This window comes from Mizuhopecten yessoensis, unplaced genomic scaffold (assembly GCF_002113885.1).
Source record: "Mizuhopecten yessoensis strain PY_sf001 unplaced genomic scaffold, ASM211388v2 scaffold3235, whole genome shotgun sequence".
In the NCBI taxonomy this organism is placed as follows: Eukaryota; Metazoa; Mollusca; class Bivalvia; order Pectinida; family Pectinidae; genus Mizuhopecten; species Mizuhopecten yessoensis.
In genome coordinates, this window is record NW_018404943.1 from 1,261,404 (window position 1) to 1,279,140 (window position 17,737).

General features: G+C 34.3%; 1 protein-coding gene across 1 annotated transcript; it reads left to right on the plus strand.

The window, feature by feature from the left end:
• Positions 1–983: 983 nt before the first annotated feature.
• On the plus strand, positions 984–16,510 carry LOC110447209. Its single transcript, XM_021492750.1, has 10 exons — positions 984–1,065; positions 5,071–5,251; positions 5,786–5,935; positions 6,557–6,783; positions 7,041–7,212; positions 7,994–9,556; positions 10,560–10,725; positions 11,395–11,675; positions 14,449–14,634; positions 15,372–16,510. The coding sequence occupies exons 2-10, from the start codon at positions 5,159–5,161 to the stop codon at positions 15,510–15,512; spliced, it is 2,979 nt and encodes a 992-aa protein (XP_021348425.1). The 5' UTR covers positions 984–1,065; positions 5,071–5,158; the 3' UTR covers positions 15,513–16,510.
• Positions 16,511–17,737: the final 1,227 nt, after the last annotated feature.

A 17,737-nucleotide genomic window follows, 5' to 3' on the forward strand; every position in this document is an offset into this window, starting at 1 on the left:
TAGAATCCAAACGAGGAAAATGTCACTATATTGATTGGGTAACATACGCATAGTCTGCTATCCATGGGGTAAGATTCCCTGTGAGTTTTCAAGTTCTATTGAACACACTGGCATGCAACATTATTATACATATGTACGTGTAAGAGAAAATAGAAATTTGAAAGGAAGAACCATCGATCTAAATGTTTTGTTTACAGATGTAAAAAGCCAATCAAGGTAACACTTTATTGTACACTGTTTCCACCTCGTCCTCTCGTATCCATCCTTTGCACTAAAAGCCAAAAGAATTTAAAATTCATGTATAGGGTGTTTCAAGACATATTAATAACACAGCAAAAAGGGTAAAGTATCTACAAACTCCCACAAATAGTTACATGTACAAACTCACCACTCTTGGCCACAGTATACCATTAATACTTACACAGTATTTCATGTAAGACGTGCCAGACCCCATTCCAGATGCAAGGTTACCGCCAACCGCGAGGACGGAAAATCATCCAGCAAAGCCAACCACATCGTTACGCTAAATAATCGCTAGACAAAAAGAGGAAAGGAAGCTCCCTTCTAGTCCTCTACGCCTATTTATCTACATATATGTATTTAGTTTAAATATTGATATCACATTCTCTACTGACATATATGAAGATATGGGATAAAGCCATTAGCATATTATTTTATGTTTTATGGTAGCAATAAAGAAATAATATTAATTATTAAACATTATAAACACCTGGTCTTAAGACACGTGTGATTTATGTTTGGAACATTTAAGTCGAGCAATACACATTATGTAGAACAGTTGTGTGCGATTAAATGATAAACATTCTTATAAGGGTTACAGGGTGTACGTTAAACCCAGGCTAGCTAGCCATTGTCGGCTATTATGAGTGGCCAAAGAGCGGATACGATTGATATCAGACAGAGCATAGTACTATTGTTTCCAGACGATTAAGCAGGGCGGCCTGACAACATTCCCAGTCCTAAAATCTTCTCTTCACGAACGCAACGGAATTACGTCGTGGATATGGATACGGATACGGATGGCGTAAACTGTTACTAGATAGGGTACGTATAAAACACTGTCATTGACATAGAGCCGGACTGTCCATTAGACAGTGGTGGGTGGTCACATAGGAACAAGCTAACTACATGTACTTAGTTACACGTTATCCATGGATGAATATATTCAAACGGCTGTCAAAACTAAAAAAAAATATCGGTGTCTTTCCGTGCGTTTCTTTATGTAAAATTTCAACACATACTTCTAAAGGTTAGTACAAAAACATTTATAACGCTAGCATATTTGTTTATAGAAAGTCTAAATTAAGAATACATTTTATCTTTGGTAATGTTTTATGATTAGCCCAGCCACATTTTGGCACTATAAAGAAGTTTGCCGATGTATTGGGAGACGAATATTGGAATGGTTAAGAAAAAAGAAAATAAACATCGAAATATGATTTCGGTAAACTATGTGGCAAATGAATGAAGGGGTATCATACCATGGTTTTATTATATAATTGTTCTATTCAAACAGTAAAAATGTTGATGTTAAAAGAAAACTTCTTTCAGTTGGCTACAGGAAACAGTGAAATGAGACATCAAGACTTTTTATCGTCCCCCCGTCTTCTGAATTTGAAAGATAATTTAGATTTAACGTTCTGTCTTGGTATCAAGCGCCAGCATCGCGAAATTGACGTCATTTCCGATTTAAAAAATAGTTAGAGAACATTCCGGCAAATTGCCATATTATTGTTCCTTACCGATGGTAAAAAGTTAATTATTATCCGTTACAGAGGCGCTCTTTTAAGTAACACTGTAGAAACAGTGAAATTTAATAGATGATGATGAATATGGTACTGAAGGATCGAAGATATGTGTGTAAGTAAGATAAAAGATAAAAGTGAATAATAGAAATCCTCCTGTAAAGCGTCAGTCATAACATTAGCAGCTAACTCGTTGCTAGATATTTTACAAAGGAATTAATAGGCATGTTCTTGTTATTTCTTGAACTTAATGTAACTATTCAAACTGTCTTGTTTTGCGAATCTACCATGTTGTCATTAGTTGATAAGGGGGAGGTAATGATAAAATATGATCTCCAATTCAACCAAACGTAGTAGTTGTAGTGGTTCGTGATGTCTTCTCTTTTGTTTTGGAGTTTTCCATCAGTTCCTGTTGTTGTGTTATCTTTTATGACGATGTCAACTTTGTTCCTTTTGTTGTCTTTTGTTTTGTTTTCGCATCTTATCAGTTTCCACAGTTCTTGTTGATGCCTTTTCCTCTGTTGCGATGTCTCCTCAGTATTTTTTGTTGTCTTTTCTTTTGTTTCGGCATTTCCTTCGTTTCTGCTGTTTTGTTTCCTCTGTTTCAATGTTTTCTTATGTCCAGTTGTTTTTCCTTTATTTTGGTGTCTCCGCAGTTCCCCTTGTTGTTTTCCTTTTAGCTTAGGCGTTTCCGTAGTTCCTGTTGTTGTTCCTTCTTTTTGTTTCGGAGTCTCCGCATTTACTGTTTTTGTCTTTCCTTTTGTTTCGGTGTCCCCTGAGGTCTTACTGTTGTTTTTCTATTGTTGTCGTTCCTTTTGTTTTTTGTCTTCTCAGTTCGTGTTGTTGATTTCTCTTTGATTTCGCTTTCCCGCGGTTCCTTTTCTTTTTCCTTTCGTATCGACGTGAAGTTCAACATCAACTCGGGTATGGTACATTTGTGGTGTTTCTTATTTCTTATTTCAGGGGTATCACCAAATATCAGTTGAAGTAGAAAACTAATAGTAACGCCTGTGACATATTTAACAATATGTCATTAGCTGTTAGATAGAAACATTTCAGTAAAATACGTATGTTTAACATCTTTGAATGGAAATACTACTGACCAATTGTACTCCACTACGTACTACCTTCATATAGTATATATTAAGTTGAGCGTAAGACACACATAGGAACTACCATCCTCAAAATTTGGTAATGAAATGCACTACACGGTGTTGCATCCTTCAAAGACTCATGGGCGATGCTTGGGACCAAAACGGTGGAAATCCAAATTGGTTCTAATCTACTGTTGAAACATAATGGCTGGTACGTGAACCCCCTTAATGTTATGAATTTCAAAATCAGAGTAAATATAGTTTAATTTTAAAGTAAATAATGAGTAAAGTGTTTATATATGCCAGGATTCATGAGATTGCTGTGACTACCAAGATTACGTGAAGGCCCCGGGGATTAAACATCCACTATCAGAGCTTCTAACTGATATCTTGAATGATCTTTATAAGACACACACAGGTGTTGCACCTTTAAAGGTTACGATTTACCACATCCTTATTTTCATAAAACTCCAGCGGTAACTGTCTTTCAGGAACGGTTCGTACATTGGAAGGATATTTTATTCAAAATTCATTGTAAATTGAGATGTTTGTGGATAACGATGAGACATGTAACGAAACTGTTTACACAATTAATTTATACACTTGTGATGACTTTGTGCATTATGTTTACTGTCATCTTCGTTCAAGGAGTTTGAAATCGGTAATATCAAATATCAATATTTATGTATTACGTTTTAAAGATCTGTTTCCTTTATATTTTTTTTTATATGTTTGTAAAGGAATAGCCATGCTTATTTTCGTATTGACACAGTATATGGCAAAAATAGTGCATTTAGGGCATAAATCACCATTTTTCGACCTATAACATATAACCTCAAAATAATCATGGCGTTTCCTTATAATTTAATATAAAAAGACAGCTTACACTTTCTAGTTTCTGGTTAATTAATATTATATTATTTTTGATTAAAAGCAAAATATTTTTTCCACAAAATACTACATTGAGCTGAAATTTCAGCATCCGATTAACTTCAACCAATCAAAAGCATGCGATGTTCGACGTCATCACTTTTTCTGTTGAATGTTTAGGTTAAACGATATAACCTGAAAAAAAGTCTTTCATCATCAGCACTAGTTTTTATGTTTAAATACAACTTTAATTACCATGACAGTAGATTGAGACGGAGGATTTACCCTCATTTGTTTAATTACTTAATGCGTGTACTGGCCAGCGGGTTTCCACTGGTTTATGTAATTCAAGTGTATCAATCATCGTTTGTCCTTTGTATAACGGTACTTCCCATTTAAAATAACAGAAAGATTTTATTAGGTGGTTATATATCCAGTATTACAGCCCCCTAATAAAAAGGTGTGATACCATCAGTAAAAAGGTCACGGTTTCCTAAGGTCAAGATACAAAATATATAGGCCACACTTTGATCAATGACCTGATAGGTCCGCATTTGTGATAGGAGTTTGTCGTGAATTTATACAAATGCACAAAAAGCCTATTGAGCGACTCTTTTGATTAAGCATATGTATTATTATATCTTTGTTTGGCATTCTGGAGTTATGTTGATGTTTTATTTTGTAGAGCAAATGATTGTAGTCAGGGCGAACAGCCAAGTCGATCGAAGAGACATTTTTGCACTTTAACATTGATCGTGAAACATAGATGTATCATAAATCACTCGTGGAGTTGTTGGTACATATTATTTGTACCTTTTACTTGATGGAAATCAACCCCGTGAATAGCGTGACGGCAGATATAAGGAATGTCCGGATAAAATGGCATTTAAGGCTCAGGGCAAATTATAAATAAACTTTCTTATGTTTAGGGCGCTCAATTTTTTAATTTGCTTTCACAAATGATAGTTACATCTATTGCAGTTTTGTGAATTATCAGAAAGCATTAGTGTGATAAACACTTATATCTATACGATACAAGGTCTAGTATCGCTTTTATATTTACCTCAAATATGATTTTTTGTTTACTGCTGCATATTCGTATTTAAACATGAATTTGATAATTGATAAAGAGGGTTGTTTCTTGACCTCGATGTATTGTCTAAATTCAAAACGAAGACGAAACCTAAATTAAAACAAAGGAACCAATTAGTCAGAATGAGGCTGTCATAAAACTCATTAAATGACATATATAAATAAATTAAGTTGTTATTTGTATTTCTATTTTGACGATTTGTTGTTTTATTGTTTATTATTGACCCGGATCATCCACTGTTTTTTAGATGAAGATTTTTGGAGTAGAAATCCTTACATGGACGAACCAATGACCCCGCCTACACGATGAGGTGATGTATTATACCACCTCGAACAATGGGTAGCGGTCAAACTAAAAAAGAACCGGAGCCTGAACCGGCGGTGGAGCCGACGCAGTTGAACGCCAGGGTCCTCAGATTGACCATGAAGGTATTCCTGAATATTGCATATATACGATGACTTAACCTGATGCTCAGAATTTCACAAATTTTTAAAAAGTAATTTAGAATAAATAATATTGTGGGACCTTTATAACAGTTAGGAAGATGTAAGATGTTTAAATTTAGCGAGGTTAAAATATCACGGTTTTTGTTTTTGACACAATTTCGATGGGACTTAACTTTCGCACTACAACGAAATAAGTTAACATTCCTCATTTACTTCTATCAAGATGATAATGACTCAGTTTTTATTAACATATTTTATGTAATTCTAGTTTAGCAAAAAATAAATAATCGCGAAACATTTGAGTTGAGCAGTACCCAATAACGGTCTTCATCTATTATCTTCTGAAGTGAGTTGATTTCCCAAATCTATATCATCATATCGGTTTAGTTTTCTTTATTTATGATTGAATAAATCTCAATCAATGCAAATGATACAGCATTTTAAACTAAGAACATTTAAAATGACAAGCTTTCAGTGCCCGTTTTTAAAATACATTTTTCTGCTATTATCTACTAGTCCCTGGATAGATTCAAGCGCAGCGGGCTAATTGACAAAGAGGTGAAGAAAGATATGAGTAAGATGCCACCCATACAACCTACCAAGATCCGGAGGAGGGACATTTTTGCTCCGCGCAAAATGCAGGCAGTTTACAAACGTGTACTTTCAGTAGGTATAGTTAGATAGAGCTGGCTGTTAACCTATAGTTAAAGTTTCTCATCTCTTATATAAAAACAACAACAGAATACCAAAGCGTCAACAAAACAATATTAAAAAATAAAAGTAGGGCAAACTATAAACAAAAGAAAGATTTACATACGTGGAAACCCTTTAACAATGTACAAGAAGAATAAGACCAGGAATTCCGGAAGGGTATGCATATGATGCATCGTATTTGCATCGATGATTTCTTTTCCTTTGCTTTGATATTAAACAAATGTGCACTTTATTGAAGTATTGAGATGGTGATTGAAATGAAAATATTAACAAGAACAAAGCTGCATTCTATAAGTTTCCACCAGGAGCAGAACAGCAAACCTCTCTTCGAGTAGTGATATAGTCACGTACATTGTGCTGCACCATATACAAATTGGATTTGCTTATATGGTGTACATGTGTTATCGCGTATAAATCTTATGTACTGAAATCTTAAATACCCCAAAACCTTTTCTTTTTCCAAAAAAATAAAAATAATGTTCGGATACAGATATTAAGTGAACCAAATCGTATACTTCATCATGTGTATATTGAGGAGCTGGAGTTAAATAAACATCAGACATAATTCTTCAGGTAAGCAAAGACGAGCTGTTGAGCTACAACAGATTGATAGAACACCTGACAGGCAGGTCAGGGAGTCCTGTGGAGTCTGTGTGGTCCATTTACCTGTGGTTGGTCAACTTTGACCCCTCCAGCCCTCAATTAAGTGGATCATCCAGTGTTGACACACCCCATAGAGACCTAAACGACGTCATTTCCGGCAAATTGGATATGCAACTTTTGTTTAATATCGTATGCAGGTATGTCCCTCCCTTGTAACACTTTAGCTGAGATATTGAACGGAATATTTTTCGTATTTGCCTCTCATTTTATTATTATAATCATTGTTGCGAAAAACATCCGATTTGAATCGAAGTAGAAGGAAATGTATTTTCTCTTTCTGAAAAATAACTATTGTTAAAGGCAAAGTATATTTTACGAAAAGGATATAAATTAGATTCGCGGTTATTTCGCCGGGAAGATATATGCCAAATAAATTCGTCATATTTTATTTTAGAAAACTTGATTTACCATGTATGCTTGCGGAAGGATTTACAAAAATGGACCGATTTGTTCCCGGTTGTCTTCAGAGCGAGGCTAAGTTCTCCGCGGATCACTGGAACTATGTTTATTTGGAAGGAGAGTGGAGATTTATACATCCTGGGCTAGGGTCCACTGCCCCCCAAAAGGTATTACATTGTACTCCATGTCTTACTACATCAGACTACTGTCTCACTTTGGAAACGTTTTGGTAAAGAATTCTATTTTTTGTCTACTGTATCCGGGCATTGAAAAGTTATATTCCGGTTAAGATATGTTGTTTCCACTGTTTTTATATGACGATATTTAAAGATGTACCCTTTTAAAGGAATTAGAACGTTTTGAATTTATTTAGCAAATAACATAACCAGCAGTGCAACTTTCTGCTATATTATTCAGAAATCAGGAATTTGCTAACCCATATTTCATTTTATTTAGTTGTATGTTTGTTTCTTTTTCTTTCTTTCTTTATTCATTTATTTGAGGATGGAGAGATATTATGGTGAATCTTTTCTTTCGCATTTAACTTAATTGCTACTGTTTTTAAGGAGAGGAAACTCCGAGTAAAAATAAAGAAATACCAAACAAAATGGAACTTTTTTTCATTGCACTCTTTCGTAGGCTCTGAGACTTTCTATCTAATTTTCTTGCTTATTAATACAATACAAATATACTTCTTACCTATTTATATATATAAATGTTGGAATTCTTGATCGAAAAAACAAAATACAACTGCACTTTGCTACCCCATACTTATCTCTGTTGCAAAATTAATGTCAATATCCTTTCAAACTTCTTATTCCAATACTTTGTTTTTACAATTTTTATAGATCATATATTTATGCTGATTACTTCCCTGTTAATGAAGCACTTCCTGAAATGTTCCGCTTGCATTATTTTTATTGTTTTTTTCTTTCTTAAAAAACCCAGAATAGAAGCTTCTTCTTTCTTACGGATCCTTCTAACTTCATCCACTTTTGCTTCCCGTCTGAAACTCGCTGGCAACTTTCTGAGGACCCAGTTATCTGGAAAGATTTCTCCGGGTCACCGTTTTGTAAACCAAACTTCTTTGCTATGGGATTGATCGTGGCGAAACCAAAGACGCCTGAACTGAAAATTAGGAACGAGACTGTTGTCATAGAAATATCAGCTCCTTCCGAAATGATGGACAAAATATTACTGCATTACAAGGTCACGGGACAGAAAGTGAAGGAGTTCGTGGAGAAGGAGGACACCATATCAAACGACTCTTTGCCAATCAGTCCTTATCAATCGACTGTTGATCTGAAGGAGGATTTGTCAGACCCGGCTTTTTTGCTTCAGCAAATGTTCGGTAACCAGATTTTCAAAAAACCGTTAATAAGGAGCGATGGCGGGTTCGGTGGACTGGCTAAAGAACAGAAAAAAACTAATGATAGTGATGGCGACACTGATGGAAAATCGCTAAAAGAAACTGATGATGAGTCACCCAAGATGAATGGTAATTTACACGAAACCAACGGGGATGTGGAACCAGAAATTAAAGCACCGCTTATGAATGGTGGACTGAAAAAAGCCCTTATGAAACAGGGACTTCCTGATGAGGATGAAAAGAAAGAAAAGAATAAACAAAGCCCTGGAAGTATAAACAGCTCAAAGGTCAACCTTAAGTTGAAAAAGCTACCCAGGTACAGCTCTGGGATTCCACGGGAGGAAAAACCGAGTAAGCTTGTGTTTGGCAGTTCACTAGTAAGCTCGAAGCATGTCCCCCACAAAGCCATGTTCACGCCCAGAAATCCAGAGACAATTAAGAAAATGATAGATAATGCGTTTAAGAAATCAGAGACGCCGGCACATGGAGCAACGGAAGCTCCTTACCCTGATAAAGAGATTGACCCCACGAAATTCCCCACCCACCTCGAACGGTATGTGTACCTCCATTATGGGTACTCTAGATTCATTTTTGAAATTGAACTTCCGGTGACAGGAGTGTACACATGTGAAATTTTAGGCGATCTCATTAATTTTAATGACGTTTCACCGGATGTTACACAGTTAGAGTCTATCTGCAAATTCAAAATAGAGAAGGAAGGAGAATCCCAGACTGTGCCGGCACTTCCTGTAGTACCGGAAGTGGGGTGGGGACCAAACCCGTATATGGCTGTGTATGGGATAAAGCCCCTGAGCCACACAGATGGTCGTGTATTTCTGGAGACCGGTGAGGAAATGACGATGCAATTCGAGCTCTTCGGCACTATTGACCTTCACACAATAAAAATTCAAACTAAACTGCGCAATCCAAATTTCAAATCAGAAGATCTGGAAGATAAGACAAGGCACATCATTGTTGGAGATACCATGTATGTTCGAATCCTCCTCCCAGGGAAAGGCCAGTTTGCACTAAAGCTCTTTGCTAAGAAAAAGGGCGAACAGGGATTTAAGAACATTTGTAACTATCTGCTCATCTATGGCAAAAAAGATGTGAAGAGTCCATTCAACGAAATCAAAGATGATGTGAGTATTGGGATATTAATTAAAATTGAAATTCTCCGTCCATTTTTATCTAAGAAATTATCGGTAACTTAATGTAAGAAGTGTAGTTTGTATTATAGGATCATAATGCTTCAGCATTGAGATGTAAACAATAGCAGTCATAACGGTCATTTGCCAGGCACTGTACGTCACTTAACAAGTTGTTTTGAATATGCAAACTCATACTAATTGATGATTTTGTTTTGTGACAAGGGGGTCTATTCATGCATTATGAATACGATTGTAAACGATCGTATCTTGATGCTTCTCCCATACCACTGTAGCTTTAACCGCTTCCATACAGTCACATTTCTTTTGTCAGTGCTGAACAGTAAAATTAATGGACGCGTTTCAGTATTGCTATTTACCGTCTTGAAAATATTATCATCTCATAGAAAATTAAATAGCGTTTATATAACAATTTAGCATTAAGTTCTATGGTTATATGTGTTGTGTAGACTTGTTAATTAGATGCAGCGGCCAATCTCTGGGGTAGTCAAACGTAACGGTTATGACGTTATAATAGTGATTACGTCATCACATCGACCATGGCCTTCATAGCTGAAATGAATATCATCTAAAGTTGGCAAGGTTATATTGTTACTGTACCGAAAGGTGGCTTATATCAAATGATAAATTTAATTATTTTTTCAAATATCAATTTTATTTCCCCATCAAATATATCAGAAGGCTGCTGAGGCTGGGGAGCCCTGGGGGCAGCTTCTTTACAATTTAGTGTCCTCATGCAAGAGTGCTCTCGTTCTTCTATGAAGTATATAGAATTATGTATATTTTTATATGTATACTTTCGTTCTTTCATTCTTTAAATGTTTAATTGAGCTTTGTAAGTTTTGTTTGGACATTTTAACTGAATCTATAAGTATATATAAGAGAACGTGCTATTGTATATAAATCAATGACTGATAATCACTAATCTGTTATCCTCTCACTACATATAAACGTTTGGCTTTTTTTTCAAATAAAGAAATACTCGAAGCGGATGCTACGAGAAAGACTTCAGAAGGCAATTCTGTATGGCAATGAGACAGAAATTCAGACAGCTTTGGATGACTTTGAGATGCATCTCATTCCGGACGAGGGAGAAGTAAAACTTGCAAAGAAAAGACTGGAGTTCTTCACGATTCAGAAAGGTATTCCTCTGTGATAGGAATCAGGATTGCTTACGGATTAGTATTTCGCAAATAAAAATATAGGTATTTTAAAAGTTATTTTCAAAAACTTTTATGGACATGTTAAGTCCCGGTGTCAAATAACATAGTGCTAGCATTAGCTGTGTTCAGATTGCCTAATATCATTTAAGACATCCAATAAACGATTCTCATTGCATGCATTTAATGCTATTATGATATTATGTTTTATTCACATGGGTTCTTTTTTCTTAATGAAACATACTGATGTTAATTGGATTTATATCGATAATAAAGACGTTTCGGGCCTTGTTTGTTTTGTCATATCACTATCACTGTCATATGATATTGGCATTTTTTATCATCACAATCACTGTTATCTAGATTGGGGTAATTTTTTCAGTCAATCGCCGTCACCGTTACATGTAGTGAGGTAATTTCTTTAGCCAATCAACATCACTGTTACATGGATTTGGGATCACTTCTTTAGCCAATCACCACCACTGTTACATGGATTGGGGAAGTTTGTTTAGCCGTTCACCATCACTGTTATCTGGGTTGAACAATTGTTTATCCAATCATCATTCCTGTTATATGGATTGCGTTAACTATTTATCCAATCACCATTATTTTGATCTAAAAGGAAGATAATCTTTTCTTTCTGTTTGATAGGACTGCGTGTTGCTATCAAACGGAGACACCCGGAGACGATCAAAGTCATGCTTGCCAAGGGCAAAGCGTCGGACTACGCCCCGGAACTCCGGAATGAGATAACGGAGGCGGAGAATACTCTTGCCAACCTTAACAAGCTTGCCGGATTTAATTTTCATATTCGGAAGTTGGACAGGGACATTCTGGCAGAGATGAAAACATTTATCCGACCGAAGCCTATTGTTGTGGACGTGATGCGCGTAGTCGTCATACTTCTGGGGGAGGACGCGGAGGAGATAACGGTAAAAATAATGCACCATACATTTAAAATATCTCTCTATATTAACCGTTTTTATTCCTTTTCGGTTGTAACTAATGCTTGATGTTATAGATATGGGTACACATTTCTGTATATCATTTTCCTCCAATGCACATCTTCATGAAATCTTTCTTCCCCATAATATTGTCTTTAAAATCTAGTTTCAATTAACATTTACGTACTTTTATTCAAACTGCAAAGCATGAAATAGCGTTAAATATTAACGTCCTTTTATTGGACCTCTTTTGTGTTGATGGGCAGTTCAGAATCAAATAATAATAATAATTAACCTTTTAATAATCTATTAACCATTTGATATAGAAACATGTACTCGAGTGTGTGTGTCTCTCTCTTATTTTTCTGATATAATGCGAAAACACTAACAAAGGAAACAGGAGATTACCTGAGTGTTATGAAAACAGCCGCCATTTGCACTCAAAATAAAAAAATATTAAAACCAATGCACAATATCAACAAAAGGAAGACATCAGTCGCCTAAGTAAATGTCAAATCAAAATAATATCGCTTTTTAAAACAGAGAACCGCGGAAGTGACAAACAAACAAGGCACAATAAATTAACGAAATATAAAAATTGTCGAAATTCATGTCGCACGAGGAAATACAATATGGTTCTTATCAAATAACAGGGATGATCATATCAATTAACAGCTAAAAACAGAATCCAAAAATAACTTTCTGGAGATATTTTCGCTTCAATCCGAGACAAATTAAAAGTGATGATGGGAACCTTTACAACAAACCCTAAAAAGTTCGGTCGCCTATCATTAGAAAGACAATAACAGTGCTTATAGTATCTTTACCATTATGTCAATATGGAACAGTAGTGAAATAAATTGAAAACATTATTCCATATAAATACCGGATACATAGTGGAATCGACATGGAAGAGACACATAGTGAAACATACCTTTCATGATGAGTTACTATGGATTAGTACAAGGCAACTACTCTTCAGCTTCCTCAAGGTCTACCAATAGAATATATATATAGATGGACTTCTAAAATGCCGTTGATAATTTCTCTCGTACAGATTATTAAGTAAAATATCATAATATGGAGTTAAATGAAGAGAATATTAACTGAACGTTAAGCATTATTCCAAACAGAGAACAAATGGTTACATGAGGAAGGGGAAACATTCATTTTCGGGCTGCACTAACATCAGGGGTATTCAAAGGACCTGTCCAGAGACCACTTTTTGGGAACGTATAAACATGATATTCCAGATGCTATCAAGACTACCAACTTACTTTTTAATGATTATCATTAAAACAAACAGAGTAAGACGCAGTTTTAAACATTTAACACTACTGTTGCACTCTTTGTATGGTAAAGATGAACGTAAAACACAATGTTAAAATGTTTCATCCCTTCTAGAACTTGTCGGTGGTTCAGGAACGAAAAAGCTTTTGTCTATTAAATTAATGTTGAAACAGAAGGGAAATGAATGATTAAATGAATTAACAAACAAAAACAAAATATATGAATATTAAAAAATTAGTAGGATGGGGTAATGGTTTATTTCAACTAAATATCCTTAAGAGGTTTAGTTATGGATGACCTCTTTGTATATTGTCCATTAACATTATCGATTGACGTGCTCTTTGTATATTACCAAATAACAAAGAGCATTAACCATTAGGGATTTGACATGCTCTTTCACTATAGGTCATTAACCATTAAATACTATTACACAAACCAATAATTATTGACATCCGACGTGTATAAGTGTATTGTGTTCTCAACATTGGTCGTTAAAATATATTATTTACATAATTTATTTACCATTAATCAATTATATATATATATATATTATTTACCATTGATCATTTACTTTGTATATATATACAATTTGCCATTAATCAATTACTTTGTATTTATATATACTCTTTGCCATTAATCAATTACTTTGTATTCTTATATACAATTTACCATTAATCAATTACTTTGTATTTATATATACTCTTTACCATTAATCAATTACTTCGTATTTATATTTACAATTTATCATTAATCAATTACTTTGTATTTATGTATACTCTTTACCATTAATCTATTACTTCGTATTTATATTTACAATTGACCATTAATCAATAACTTTGTATATATATGCTGTTTACCATTAATCAATTACTTTGTATTTATATTTACAATTTACCATTGACCAATTACTTTGTATAAATATACTCTTTACCATTAATCAATTACTTCGTATTTATATTTACAATTGACCATTAATCAATTATTTCCAGGTTTATTTACAATTTACCATTAATCAATTACTTTGTATTTATGTATACTCTTTACCATTAATCAATTACTTCGTATTTATATTTACAATTGACCATTAATCAATTACTTTGTATTTATATTTACAATTTACCATTAATCAGTTACTTTGTATATATATACTCTTTACCATTAATCAATTACTTCGTATTTATATTTACAATTGACCATTAATCAATTACTTCTATGTTTATTTACAATTTACTATTAATCAATTATTTCGTATTTATATAAACTCTTTACCATTAATCAATTACTTTGTATTTATATTTACAAGTTACTATTGATCAATTACTTTGTATATATATACTGTGTACCATTAATCAATTACTTTGTATTTATGTATACTGTTTACCATTAATCAATTACTTTGTATATATATATACTGTTTACCATTAATCAACTACTTTGTACATATAATTATACATCCTATTTACCATTACAGGGGTGGGACAAGATATTACCACATCTGCACAAAAAGGGAGCCGACAGCTTACTCAACAGAATAGACAATCTGCGAGTAGGATCTCTAAACCCGAGCATCCTGGTTACAGTAGACAATATCCTTGAGCAATATTCTTACAAGGATATCCGAGAGTCCAGCACAAATGTCGCCGCTTTCCACAAATGGGTAACAAATACTGTATAGGTTTATTTTTGTGATAATCAAAAGGCAGTAACAGCATACTAACTTAACATATGGATTATTTTTTCTCTTACCCTGGACAGGGATATCCACCATTTTACCGGTGTGAGCTTTTCTTATCTCACCCTAGGGTTGAGACAAGCTACACATGTACTTTGCACGTTCTCAACAATTGTATGACGCCATAGCAACAATACCATGACGTCACGGCAACAATACAATGACGCCAGGTCGACAATTCAGCCGCATCACATCAACATTGTCTTGCATTGATGTAACGACGATATAAAATACATAAGAGGGTAAACAGGGTAAGAGAAAAATAATCATTCACCCCCTTGGGAGTGAGACAGGGTGATCTCAACCCTCGGGGTAAGATTCTTAAGCTGTCAAACACTCGGCAAGCCTCATGTTTGACAATTTAAGAATCTTACCCCTCGGGTTGAGATTACCCTGTCTCACCTGCAAGGGGGTGAAAGATTCTATTAATCCAATATGAACAAACTACAAAGAACAAAATTTGTTAAATCGATTTAAAAACTTTGGAGTTTCAAAATTGTACTAAGATATTATAATACCATTATTTGATGTTGATAGACGTTGTCTCCCTTTGACGAAAATACATTATAAATGATATGCTATTGAAATTGCATAACGGTTAAGATATCGTTTTAATGCACTGTCAGATTTAAACGAACGATTTATTGTTCTGGTATACACAGATCCAGCAAGTTTGTGAAAAACGGAAAGCCATTATAGCAAAGGAGGAAAAGGAAATGTTCGACCGGGTACGAGGAAAGCTGAAGGCTAAATCCAATGAGATTGCTGTGGACGATTTCATGAAGAACATGGCGGCTTGGTGACAACGCATTCATATATTCTTGGACGAGACATCTTCACTTATTACAATCATTAGCATTTATATGCAGAATTGTTAGAATCCGTATATCTATGAAAATGAAAACAGAAATAATAGAGAACTTAAAGACAAGTACATTCTTCAAGCGATTCTATGAAATATGTTAGCATTTGTTGTTCGCGTTTAATAGGTTTTATGCCTTAAAATCTCACCAAATGAAAATACTCTGCTGGGTGTAAGTGATGAAGTAGGGGATTGTAAGTGGTTGCCATTTAGTTGATATTTAATGTAAGATGTAAAGGCGATATTCAATGGTTTACCTTAAGTCGATATTTAATGGTTGCAGTTCCATTGACATCACATAGTTGCCGTAAAGTTGATATTAGTGGTGTCCATTTATTCAATATGACTGATAGCTGTTATATTGTTATCTAATGGTTGTCTTTACAAGTTGTTATCTAATGGTTGTCTTTACAAGTTGATATCTAATGTTGCCGTAAAGTTGATATTAAATGGTTGCCATTAATTTGATATTCCATTGTTGCCCTTTAATTGCTACTTAATAGTTGTCTATAAGTTGATATTTAATGGTTGCCATTAAATTGATTTATCATATAAATACTGTGTTATGCAGTGTCATAAACCATCGCACAAATGTAGGTTTTTACATGAGTTTCCATTTCATATGAGATTTATGAAACGAGACTAAGAATCTTTCAATTTATCGAGCCTCTGGCGAGCTAAAATGAAAAATTCGTGACGAGTTTTATAAATTTCATTTGAAATGAAAACGAGTGTAAGATCCTTTTTATCACATAATCAAGATATGCGGCATTTATTCGTGAAACTGGACAATTTTCATGCAACCTCGAAATGTAAAAAGCCGCCAGTTTGACTCCTTACGGAAGTCTGGGACGTCATGTGATTGTCCCAGGCGTGACGTCACAATGAAAACAGTTGAAACTTACAGCCAATCACAGGGCCGATAGGTCATATTACATGGGTTAATACGCAAACAAATATGACATTGGTATATTCAGTGACTAGCACAGTACATTATGTGATAAATCACTCCAGTAATGACGTCACAATAAAAAAGGAATAATCAATGTGACGTCACGTCATTGTGAAGCGGACGCAATTTTCATCGTTTCAGAGGCGGCCAAGTGCAAAATATTTGTTTCAGATAACAATTATACAGTTTATTTTGTATTATTTGATAAAAAGAATCTGTCATTTGTTTCCCTTCATATTAGATTGATGATTCTTGCCGGAGGCTCGCAAACATGAAAAATCCAAAACTTGTATCATAGATCAAATATGAAGGGAAACGAATGACAGATCGTCTATGTAAGTGGTTGCCATTTAATGGATATTTAATGGTTGCCATTAAATTGATATAAGTGGTTGCCCTATCATTGATATGTAATGGTTGCCATTAAACTAATATAAGTGATCGCTGTTAAACTGATATTTAATGGTTGCCGTTGAATTGATATTAAATGGTTTCCAATTAAGTTGATAAACCATATACCTGTGTAAATTTTCACGTAAGTGACAAAAAGCCATTATTGTCATAAGTACGAAGCTCAAATGAAAACAAAGAACTATTCTATCACACTTGTGACTATGAATGGAGTATTTAATGGAACAAAAATGAAATTATTACATATATTGCATTTTTTTATGATTCAAAAATAAATGTTCATCTTGTAGGAAAGCAAGTAAGATTAGTTTTTCATTTATTGGCATTTTTAGACGATGCCATCTCTCCGTCGGTATAAAATTATTGTAAAAATCACTAAAATGTAATTTATTTGTAATCGTAAATGTGTCTTATTGATTTCAGCTCTCTGTATTCCGTCTTTGCGTATCGCAGAGTTATCTTCTCTTGGGAGCAGGTATTGATTGTTACGTCATGGGTTTGTGTGAGAAAATTATGTCGTTTTCTCAAAAATTGATGACATTATTCTCACAAACAAACAAACAAACAAGTATCCGTAAAAATGTGTGTCTTATTGATTTCGGCATTCTGGATAGATATCTGTATAAATGTTGCATGCGATTGACGTTTGACAAAAACACTTAATTCAAGTGACGGAGTTAAGGTGATCTTATTCTTTACATCTTTGTGTGATGTTTTTCACATTCATTCACGGTATCATTTATCGTACTCAGGTTGACTGTTAATTTAAGTATCTTCGTGTACCTCTGCATACGTTTAAGAGT

What these genes read in the sequence shown, in the direction of transcription:
- LOC110447209 (XM_021492750.1), top strand. Translation starts at nt 5,159, where the DNA reads ATGGGTAGCGGTCAAACTAAAAAAGAACCGGAGCCTGAACCGGCGGTG. An exon ending in TCCTCAGATTGACCATGAAG is followed by an intron (nt 5,252 to 5,785) that starts GTATTCCTGAAT and finishes ATTATCTACTAG; the next exon opens with TCCCTGGATAGATTCAAGCG. An exon ending in TTGTTTAATATCGTATGCAG is followed by an intron (nt 6,784 to 7,040) that starts GTATGTCCCTCC and finishes ATTTTATTTTAG; the next exon opens with AAAACTTGATTTACCATGTA.